At 46.9% G+C, this 12,038-nt stretch overlaps 1 protein-coding gene across 7 annotated transcripts in view; it reads right to left on the bottom strand.

Annotated features, from left to right (window-relative positions):
• Positions 1 to 12,038, bottom strand: part of TNFRSF19 (TNF receptor superfamily member 19) — an 89,796-nt gene that overhangs the window by 44,988 nt on the left and 32,770 nt on the right. For all 7 annotated transcript variants that reach the window (XM_044927292.2, XM_044927293.2, XM_006070941.4 and 4 more), the window contains exon 4: positions 3,125 to 3,303. In XM_044927292.2, the coding sequence (XP_044783227.2) occupies positions 3,125 to 3,303 (179 nt within the window). The remainder of the gene's footprint in view (positions 1 to 3,124; positions 3,304 to 12,038) is intronic.

Genomic DNA, 12,038 nt, shown 5'->3' with positions numbered 1-12,038 from the left:
GAAAGAGATGGGAATACCAGGCTACCTGCCCTGACTCTTGAGAAACCTGTATGTTGGTCAGGAAGCAACAGTTTGAACTGGACATGGAACAACAGACTGGTTCCAAATAGGAAAAGGAGTACATCAAGGCTGTATATTGTCACCCTGCTTATTTAACTTATATGCAGAGTACATCATGAGAAACGCTGGGCTGGAGGAAGCACAAACTGGAATCAAGATTGCCGGGAGAAATATCGATAACCTCAGATATGCAGATGACACCACCCTTATGGCAGAAAGTGAAGAAGAACTAAAGAGCCTCTTGATGAAAGTGAAAGAGGAGAGTGAAAAAGTTGGCTTCAAGCTCAACATTCAGAAAACTAAGATCATGGCATCTGGTCCCATCACTTCATGGGAAATAGATGGGGAAACAGTGGCTGACTTTATTTTTTTGGGCTCCAAAATCACTGCAGATGGTGATTGCAGCCATGAAATTAAAAGATGCTTGCTCCTTGGAAGGAAAGCTATGACCAACCTAGACAGCATATTAAAAAGCAGAGACATTATTTTGCCAACAAAGGTCTGTCTAGTCAAGGCTATGGTTTTTTCCAGTGGTCATGTATGGATGTGAGAGTTGGACTGTGAAGAAAGCTGAGCACGGAAGAATTGATGCTTTTGAATTGTGGTGTTGGAGAAGACTCTTGAGAGTCCCTTGGACTGCAAGGAGATCCAACCAGTCCATCCTAAAGGAGATCAGTTTTTGGTGTTCATTGGAAGGATTGATGTTAAAGCTGAAACTCCAATATTTGTGGCCACCTGATGCGAAGAGTTGACTCATCGGAAAAGACCCTGATGCTGGGAAAGATTGAGGGCAGGAGGAGAAGGGGACAACAGAGGATGAGATGGTTAGATGGCATCACCAACTCAATGGACATGAGTTTGGGTAAACTCTGGGAGTTGGTGATGGACAGGGATGCCTGGAGTGCTGCAGTTCATGGGCTGGCAAAGAGTTGGACACGAATGAGCGATTGAAATGAACTGATCCTCATGGACGTGAAGTATATGTGGGGGTATTTTTCTGCATTTCCCTGATGACTGATGTTGAGTATCTTTTCACGAGCTCACTCATGAGTATCATCTGTGTATCTTATTTGCAGAAATGTCTATTCATATCCTTTGCCCATAATTTAATTGGGTTACTTGTCTTTTTGTTATTGAGTTGTAAGAGCTCTTTAGATATTCTAGATAAGATAGTTCCTTATCACATATATGGTTTATGATTTATGAATAGTTCTAATTCCAGGGGGTTGTCTTTCACTTTCTTGACAGTATCCTTTGAAGCACAAAAGATTTTAATTTTGATGAAGTCCAATACAGCTATTTTTCCCTTTGATTGTTGTGCTGTTGGTGTAAGACCACTACTTTTTGCATCTGTTTGGGTGGTAAGTTTTTGCATGAGGACATGATTCATAAGGCTATTTTCTGCTCTTTCTTTGGGCCCAGAGTTTTAGCTGTCCTCTGGCTTCAGTAGAAGCCCCAAGACAAGCACCTGGCATCTGCCGAACGCCTGGTCTTGCGGGCACATGCTGGTCAAATGCAGCGAGGGCCCTGCATCTGTCATGACTTGGAGCGTGGACTCTGGCAGCAGAGTCCTGGACACGGCTCCAAGTTGCACCTCGTACTGTCCGTGCAATCTTGCCTGAATAACCTTAATGATAAGGCTCAGTTTCTTCATTTTTAAAACACTGTGAACATTACAGAAAATAATTCGTGTAAAGTGCTTCTCTGTGTTAAATTGTTTCAGTCCTCTCTGACTTATTTGCAACTCTATGGACTGCAGCCCGCCAGGCTCCTCTGTCCATGGGATTCTCCAGGTGAGGTTACTGGAGTGGGTTGTCATTTCCTCCTCCAGAAGTTACAGAGTGCTTAGCCACTAAGTAATACATGTCTGCTGCTCCCGTAATGCTGCTGGCCCTGGTCGATTCACTTCTGCCATAAAACCTGGGTTCCAGGCAAGCTCCAGGATTCCCGGTCTCTCCTTTGGCTCTGCTCTGTATTAAAGACATCCTCCTGGCAGTCACTTGGTCTCTTCCCTGCCTTACCTCCTGCAGCAAGGCCTCTTTGCTCTCTAACAGACCACCACTCGGCCCCAGTGGGTCCCAGTTTTCATCACCACGCTGGCTTCCAGCTGCCTGTTTTATCTGGCAGGTCCAGCCAACCATTACCTATAAGCACTTAAAACTTTAAAAATCCCTCCTCCTGGGCTTTGTCTCTCCACTTGGCCCAGGTGTGGTCCGCTTTCTGTCCACGGCCTGGGTTCCTTTCCGATGTGTACATTTAAGGTCTCCAGCATCACACGAGTCCACCCCTAGCACCCCTTCTGCCTCTCCCTCCAGCCCGCTCTGTTGCTTCCTATACCCGCTTGTCCTCTTGGCCGTTTCTGAAATGCACACATGTCCACCCCTAGGGCCTGTGTCCACAGAGACCTCAGCTTTTCAGCATCACCCAGCCTGATGACCCACTCTGATCCTGCCACCTGCCTCTCTTCTCTGTCCCCAGGGGGCACACCCAGCCCCCTGAGCTGCTGAAAACTTTCTGTTTTCCCCAGGAACCACCACCTTCTACCTTTCTGCACAACTTCTTAGTATTTACTAAGCAGGTATCTTTCAAACCGTATTAGGATGTAAGCGGCCCATGGGCAGCAGTCTTTGTCTCCCTCCCGAAAGCAACACCTGGCAGCTGCCGCACGAACACCGCAGAAGTGACCGGCTGGACGGTGGTATCTGCATTCCTCTGATCATGTGGAGGATGGCCATCTTCCTAGCACCACAGGCCACATGCACTTCCTCTTTTGTGAGCTGCCTTATTCTTTCATCCCTTTGTCCATCTTTTCTTTCTTATTGACCGGTGGGGACTCTGCAGACTTTTGTGACACCGAGCCTTGGTCACTGGCTTATCTGTTTGATCCTAACCCCCTGCCTGTCACTGTGCAGGGCGTGCAGGAGGCCCGGGAAACAGAAAAGCCGTGAACCTCGGCAACCTTGTTGGGGTGGATGTCAGCAGGCATCCGCATCTGGAGGGGAACCAGAGAGAAAATCCTGCTCAGAATAACGACCTGATCTCCTGGGGAGGACTGGCCACGTACCCAGGCAGGCAGTCCCCGCAGACGGCGTCGCCGGTGGCCGAGCAGTTGGCCTTCTGGAAGCGGCTCAGCAGGGCGCAGTCCAGGCACGGCTTGCACTTCTGAGAGCCCCAGTCCTCCTTGAACCTGTGCGGCCGGCACTTCACACACTGGGCGTCCTCCCCGTAGCCAAAGCCACATTCCTGTGGGGATGAAGAGACAAGAGACGGCTATTCAGACCTCGAGAGCATGAAAAAGGAGGACGACGAGATACGACGGGGAACCGGGCTGGTAATTACCCAGCGCCCACCTCCCTGCACACAAAGGCCCCTCTTTCAGCGGTTCCCATGTGTCTCCCTGCTAATAATCTCTCTTACGGCCAGAGGTATACTTTGTCATCCACTTTATTCCAGCAGCATGAGCATTTGAATACAAAAGGCTCTCTGCCTCCCGCTGCTGAATTATTGCTGGCTTAGGGCGGAATCAGGCACTTTCTTCTCTAACTCAGCCGGTCATCTGAATCCTCAGAAACTGGAGTCAGGGAAACAGGCAGACACACACTCACTTATCAAGGCAGAAAATAAGTGCTTTGATAAATATTAGAACGCAAGGATGGCTGCATATGAAATGTCAGAGGCTTACAAGCCTAGAAGCCTATCCAGTGAACTGCCTTGAAATATTTAGCTGTTTATTATCATCATTTAAACATCGAGTCTGACTCTTGCAACCCCATAGACTAATAGCCCACCAGGCTCCTCTGTCCATGGGATTCTCTAGGCAAGAATACTGGAGTGGGTTGCCATTTCCTTCTCCAGGGGATCTTCCTGACTCAGGGATCAAGCCTGCATCTCCTGCATCTCCTATACGGACAGGGAGGTTCTTTACCACTGTGTCACCTGGGAAGCCCGGGCTGTTTATTGCTGTCTGATAGAAGATGCTTATATAACACCTAAAAGAACACTATACACACACACACACACACACATACACACACACACACATACACACACACACAATATCTTTCTTATCCATCCCTCTGTTGATGGACACTTAGGTTGCTTCCATACCTTTGCTATTTTAAGGAGTACTACTATGAACACTGAAGTGCATATATCTTTTTGAATTAGTGTTTTTGTTTTTTTCATATGTATACCCTGGAGCAGAACTGCTGGGGCGTAAGGTATGAGACCTACACCATTTAATTCCAGAGCCAGACTTATTATTATTATACTGTGGGCTTTTCTGGCAGTTTATCTGACATGTACACCGGAGGATGTCTGAAGAGTTACATATCATAGTTAAACTGACTATGTGATGGTTTCTACAGAACTGCTGCTGCTGCTAAGTCGCTTCAGTCGTGTCCGACTCTGTGCGACCCCATAGACGGCAGCCCACCAGGCTCCCCTGTCCCTGGGATTCTCCAGGCAAGAACACTGGAGTGGGCTGCCATTTCCTTCTCCAATGCATGAAAGTGAAAAGTAAAAGTGAAGTTGCTCAGTCGTGTCTGACTCTTCCCGACCCCATGGACTGCAGCCCACCAGGCTCCTCTGTCCATGGGATTTTCCAGGCAAGAGCACTGGAGTGGGGTGCCATCGCCATCTCCGTTCTATAGAACACTGGCCATTAAAAAGAAAATCAGGCAGCAACTCATAAGCTGCACGCACAGCCTCACACCAAGGGTGTGCCAGGGGCCCACGTGGCCCCACATGAGGGTGTGCCAGGGGCCCACGGGCAGCCAGAGGGGCAGCAGGAGTCAGGGCTCCCCTCACAGCCTCAGCTCCCTCTTCTGGGAACCATGGAAGCCAGAACACAGGTCCAGGGAGGTCAAAATCCTCATTTCTCCATAAAATTTACACATTTAATTTCTCCATCCATGAAGTGAAGTTGCTCAGTCATGTCCGACTCTTTGCGATCCCATGGACTGTAGTACCATGCTTCTCTGTCCATGGGATTTTCCAGGCAAGAGTACTGGAGTGGGTTGCCATTTCCTTCTCCATCCATATTTAGATATAAAGACAACTAATTAAAATTAAATCAACAGACACACATACAAGAATATACAAATGAACTTAATTACAAAACAGAAACAGACTCACAGACATAGAGAATAAACTTATGGTTACCAAAGGGGGAGGTGGAGGAGAGGGACAGCTTTGAAGGTTGGGGTTAACCAATACACACTATTGTATATAAAATAGATAAACAGCAGTCCTACAATATAGCACAGGGAACGATACACAATATCTTGTAATAATCTATAATGGGGAAAGAATCTGAAAAAGAATAGGCATTATATATGTATGCCTGAATCTCTTTGCTGTACACCTGAAACTAACACATTGTAAATCAACTACACTTCAATTAAAAAACAAAAACCAATACAAAGAATAGTATTGCCTGTACTCAGTAAGGAACTCAATAAAGAGTATTAGCAATAAGGCTTCAATCCACTAATGAACTCATGCACATTTGGGGGGAGGGGCCCCTTCGTCCCCCTTGCAGCTCCTCTGTCTGTCTTTCAGAAGTGTCTTGAACAAGCACAGCAAAGAGCTGGGGAGAAAAACAAAGCAGGAGGTCAGCCCCTCCTCAACCCCGAGGGCTCCAGCTGGACAAAGCTCTGACCCGAAGGCAGGGGGGGACAGGAGAGGGGTGGAACCGGGGTCTCCCGCATTGAGGCAGATTCTTTACCATCTGAGCCACCAGGGAAGCCCCAGTTCACAAATTAGAATCTCATTAAAATCGTTAACAGGGATTCTTTTTTTTGTGGGGGGTGGAATGATGAGGTGTTTTCAGTTCTCACAACTCTGTAATGATTTGATTTTCGTGCAGAAAGCAGCTGTAGCAATCAGGAAAACAACACAGACACACATCTAGAGAGAGTTCTTGGGGTGTGTGCTCGGTCTCAGTGGGGTGGGGGGAGCCCCTGCTATTTGGGGGGCTGTGCCTCTCAGTGTGATCTGCGTTGGGACCACGTTAGCTGCAGAGAGAGCCGGGCATCCCAAGATTTTCGTTTGGCACAGAAGAGCACCTCCCACCCCATGCCCCCAGCATCAGGGATCAAAGCATGTGACATCCGGGGCGGGGCCTCAAGCTCAGCGTCCCCGTCAAAGGTCCCTGCGGCCACAACTGCAAAATCACTCTTGGTTGCAGGTGGCTTGGACTGCATGGGTCCGTATACAGGTTAACACACAACAGAGAGGGGAAGGAAAAGCGGGGAGAGGAAGACAAGCAAACAAGGGGAAAGAGGTAGGGGTCCGTGAACCGGCAGCACACCTCTGAAACTCTGCTCTCCCGGCCAGGCTGACGCAGCAGAATGGGGGTATTCTCCCACAATGGAGACAAACCACACGGGCCACTTGCCAGCCAAGGTACTCTGGGAACTCTCTGACCCTCAGCCGCTTCATCTGTGAGAGGGGATATTACCCGGCCCTACAGGGTTATTCTGAGAAATAAACTGGAAAACATATAAAGCCTCCAAACTAGAAATCAAGCACTAGCATCCGGCCAAAGAAGGGATACCAACGGCTTTTATTATTCTGGATGATCTACAGCCCAAGTGTTCCTGATTCCAGTATAATAAAGTCTCGCCGGGGAACAAAGGGATATGCAGACCCCAGTTTTTTAGGTGACTTCAAACATCACTTTGAAGTACTTTAGCCACTTGATACAAAGAGCTGACTCACTGGGAAAGACCCTGATGCTAGGAAAGATTGAGGGCAAAGGAGAAGAGGGTGACAGAGGATGAGATGGTTGGATGGCATCACTGATTCAATGGACATGAGTTTGTGCAAACTCCAGGAGATGGTGAGGGACAGGGAAGCCTGGTGTGCTGTGGTCCATGGGGTTGCAAAGAGTCAACATGACTGAGAGACTGAACAATAACAACAAAAGCATCACTTTTCATCTAAAACATTTTTACTGAATAAAAGTCTGTTTAAAATGAGTCTCAACTACTTGCTTTTGAAAATGGGTACACAAAACAGAATTTCACCTTTCCCGGTTGAATCCACTGCTGCATTGCGCTATTGCACAAAGAACCAGGCAGCCCTGGGTCTGCAGGCGCTGCGGCTGTGTTAACGCCCTTGCCGGGCGGTCAGCTGCTCTCCCTCCCTCCTGCCGGGCATCACCATCCACAGCCACTCACTTCCTCTCCCCATTCCCGAGAAACTGGGTAAACGATCTGACTTGAAAGAATACACACAGGGGTGTTGACAGTCCCATCTCTCTTGAGAAAGAACATATACTTTAGTGTCGGAGAAATTTTTGTGCTTCTTTTTTGATTCTTGGCTGTATTCTAGAGTGTATATCCTACATGAGGACTGTTTTGGCCCAAGAGTTTTTGCCATATATTGCTGTGTGTCATTTACATGGCATCAGATTTTGTAGAATGAGGATTTCATGATTTTTTTTTTTTTTTGGCTCATTCTACACTGGGCCAAATCATATATAGAAGGAAAAAAGTGGGGCTCCAACTGTATCAGAGGTTTCCTTAATAACTGGATACTGGCTCACTATTTCTGCCTGGAGTTCACATGTTTTTCTGGCAGCAATAGCAATTTTCTTTGGGGTAGCACTGGGTTAGGGGTTGAGGTAAGGCTTTGCATCATTAGTATCATAAAACAGTACCAAAATGTACAGAGCAGGAACCATGAGTCATACTTGTACAGAGATTGATTATTTGGGTGAATTTTATTCAAATAGCTCAGCTGATAAAGAATTCGCCTGCAAGTCAGGAGATCCTGGTTCAATTCCTGGGTTGGGAAGATCCGCTGGAGAAGGGATAGGCTACCCACTCCAGTATTCTTGGGCCTCCCTTGTGGCTCAGTTGGTAACGAATCCACCTGCCATGCAGGAGACCTGGGTTTGGTCCCTGGGTTGGGAAGATCCTCTGGAGACGGGAAAGGCTCCCCACTCCAGTATGCTGGCCTGGAGAATTCCATGGACTGTATAGTCAGTCCATGGGGTTGCAAAGAGTCAGACACGACTGAGCGACCTGCGCTTTCAGTCAGAAACAGACTCATAGACATAGAGAAGTGTGGCTGCCAAGGTGGAGGGGGGTGGGGGAGGGCTGGACTGAGAGTTTGGGGTTAGTAGATGCAAATTGTTATAAACAGGATGGATAAACAACAAGGTCCTACTGTGCAGCACAGGGAACTATATTCAGTATCCTGTGATAAACCATAATAGGAAAGAATATGAAAAATAATGCATATATCTCATATAACTGAATCCCTTTGTTACACAGCAGAAATTACCACAACATTGTAAATCAATAATACTTCAATAAAATTTTAAAAGTATATATTTTCTCTAAAGTATTTGCCATTTTTAAAACAATACTATTCTAATACTATTTTTAAACTTTTAAGAATAACATCACAGCTTGCAGTTCATGACAGCTTAAGTGTATGAAGTGACCATTTCACGCGTTGAATTAACTAGACATCTTGAATTAACTAGAAATTCAGAGCAATTATTTCCAAAGAATTATTATACAGCGTCCAAGGCAGCAACCACTTTTAGAGCTGATTTGTCGTATTTCTAAAGCACCGTAAACATACAGATACCATAATTATTTGAAATCCAGGCTATAAAGTAAACAGCACGTAAATATTAAATTATATCCCACTATAAATGTCTACTTTGATGTTTTTATTTCATTCAGTGAAACAAAGTGGTTAAAGTGCCTTGAAATCTTCCATATTAAGTTCAGTAAACAACCCATCCTTCATTTGTAACTTCCTACCCCCCACCCCCAGTCAAACACTACAGCCAGGTTTGCGGAAACATCACAGACATACCCTTCTGGTGTGTGTACATGTGTGTACAACTTGAGTGCATCTGCCTGTCTCAGGGCAAGCTGGCAGTGTTCAGGATACAGGTCTCACCACTGCATCCCAAGGACAACCTCTCTGCCCCGGGTGAAATTCACTGGTGAGAACCACGAGATACACTACAGCATCTAACCAAAATAGCATCCAATCTTTGGGGTTTTCCCTCATGACTCTGGGCTAGGAGGGGGTGATTTCTCTGGTAGACTGCTTTCTTTGAGTACAGAAGCAGAAGAAGTATGGATGGGTCTCTGGAGAGGAGGCAGGGAGCAGGCTGCCTGTGGTGGATCTGCTTCATCTTACTTTTGACAGACCCTCCACTTGACCAAACTGGACAAGCTTCTCTGAGCCAATTTCTTGACCATGCCCTGTTCTTAGGTCTGGTCTTGAAGAGCCCAGGTGTCTCCCATTCACCACACATGCTTATTCTCCGTATCTGACCAGCTCTCCTCACCCTCCCCCCCATCCTCCCCACTCACGGGTGATGTCTGATCATATGCCCACCTTCAGCAGGAATCCTCCTGTCTGTTTAGCCGGGATGCCCCTTCCCCTGATGCTTCCTTTTCGGGAGTTCCCACCCCGATCCCCATACTGCTCCCAGGCGCTTGCCCCCCCACATGTCCACCTGGATTTGAAACTGAACCCAGTTGTAGGCTGAAGTCTCTGCTGCAAAAGCTCCTGAACAGAAGTTCTTTGTACTGCTTTAACCTCTGTCCGACACATCCCAGGTGGCCCTGAGTTCTCCCTCTGACCCTTTTATTAGAAGGAGTGTGTGTGTGTGTGTGTCTAGCAGGGTGTGGTGTGGGAGGGAACAGTGAGTCAGTCACCAGCCTGGACTCTAGAATTAGTGACATGTTTTGGCTCAGTTGGTAAAGAATCTGCCTGCAATGCAGGAGACCCCGGTTCGGTTCCTGGGTCAGGAAGATCCGCTGGAGAAGGGATAGGCTATCCACTCCAGTGTTCTCGGGCTTCCATTGTGGCTCAGCTGGTAAAGAATCTGCCTGCAATGCGGGAGACCTGGGTTCAATCATTGGGTCAGGAAGATCCCCTGGAGATGGGAAAGGGTACCCACTCCAGTATTCTGGCCTGGAGAATTCCATGGACTGTATAGTCCAGTATTCTGGCCTGGAGAATTCCATGGACTGTATAGTCCGGGGGTCACAAAGAGTCGGACACAACTGAGTGAGTTTCCCCACACTTTCACTTTTGTTTATAGAGGACCATCTCCCATTGATATCCATGCTAGAAACACATGGAGGCTTCAAGACAATACTATGGCCTTTATTTTTTAAATTATGACCTGCCGGAGACATGGGTTCATTCCCTGAGTTGGGCAGACCCCCTGGAGAAGGGAATGGCAACCCACTCCAGTATTCTTGCTTGGAGAATCCCATGGGCAGAGGAGCCTGGTGGACTACAGTGCTCCTCAGCCATGAATTCCCACTTCTCCAGGATGTATGCAGAGATGACCCCCTCCCCCTGTAAAATCCCACCACAGCGCACCCCACACCTGCTGCCAAGTTTCTGAGTCATCCCTGTTCCACCATCCTCAACAAGAGACACTGAATAACTTTTCTTTAGCAGTAGTTAAGCCAATGTGTAATAAAGAACTGCCTGCTGTTTAAGATGGATGAACAAATATTGTGCATTTTCCTAAAGTGTGTTATTATTACTACCACTACTACTGGTGCTATTATTTAACTCCAGGGAGCAAGCCTGTAAAGGTCATGGCAATATTTCCTGGTTGGCAAGGCCAAGCCTTCCTCCAGGGAGGGCGGGGATGCACCAAGCGGCTGCCTTGTCTTGGTTCCGAGGCAGCAGGAGGCTGGACAGAGCCGGCGGCCATGGCTCTGTCACTCTGCCCAATATTTTTAAGCCACATTTGGTGGCTTTCCAGTAGCAAAATGACTCAAAGTAAACAGTCCTCAGATCCCCTTCTCTCCTCCCTCCCTCTGCAAAGCCAGAACCGAACAAAAACACAAGTGGATCCCACCTACATGCTGGGGGAGCAGGCCCCCACCCCCAACAGGGGAGATCCTCCCAGACCACGAAATGTCCCGGAGACACACTCTGGGTACTCGAGTCGAAAGCACTATTTATTTGTGCGGCCAGTGACTATTAACTTGGGTTCTTTGAACTTTAAAAGCTCAACTTGGATGGAGAAGAAGTTATTTATAGAGAAAATCTAGGGCACAGAAATGGGAATGATGAATTAGATTCATGTGGCCGGTGTTTAGAAATCAGCTTTTTAATTTCCCTTAATAAAATAACACCAAAGACGCATCCCCTGCCCCAAACTTTCGGTTTGTGAAAACCCACAGTTGAGTTTTTCTAAAGAAAAATGACAAGCTAGAGCTTGTTAATATCTGCCAAACATCACTAGGCTCGATTAGGTATAATTAAACACAAATAAAGTGAGCAACGGTGTAATTAAATGGCAGAAATGAATCCTTTTATGCTTGAAAATTACACTAAATTTTGTGTAACTTTGTTCATAAGGATGAAAACAATTTTCCAAGAGGGAGACGTCTTTAAAAATAGGAAGCCCCGCATAGACTCGCATAAACTCTTGTTGTTTACAAGAGTCAATTTTTTCACATTAACTAAAATCATCCCAATAATTGCTTAGCAAAGCTTACTTTGAAAACCATGCCAGAGACTTGAAGTCTGTTTCCAGAGGCTCATGCAAAAACTAGTTTCCTGATTTACTGCTGAGAGGCGACCGAGTTAAAAGCTCACTGTTGGCATCAATACTCGGTGCGGGGGAGGGGCTGGGCAAACTCGAGATGGTGAGAATCCAAGTCTTACGTGGTCACTTCGGGAAAACGAAAATATCATCTCCCACACATCCCAATGCTGTTTGCTCTCATGAGCCCCTGGGACGCCACCTGACACTCAGGCACACGGTCCTGGTCAAAACACCGGCGGGGCTGCTCACAGAGCCATGGAAACCACACGTGGTATTTTTTGCCTCAGAAATAGGAAAAAGACATTATTCATTATCTTTATCATAGACTCTCAAAAACTAAAACCTAAACCATGCAGTGGGGGAGACAGTAAATATGGCTCAAGGGAATAAAACCCTCAAAACAGACTCCGAATGGTTC

This window comes from Bubalus bubalis, chromosome 13 (genome assembly GCF_019923935.1).
Source record: "Bubalus bubalis isolate 160015118507 breed Murrah chromosome 13, NDDB_SH_1, whole genome shotgun sequence".
Lineage (NCBI taxonomy): Eukaryota > Metazoa > Chordata > Mammalia > Artiodactyla > Bovidae > Bubalus > Bubalus bubalis.
This window is presented reverse-complemented; position numbering and strand designations above follow the sequence as displayed.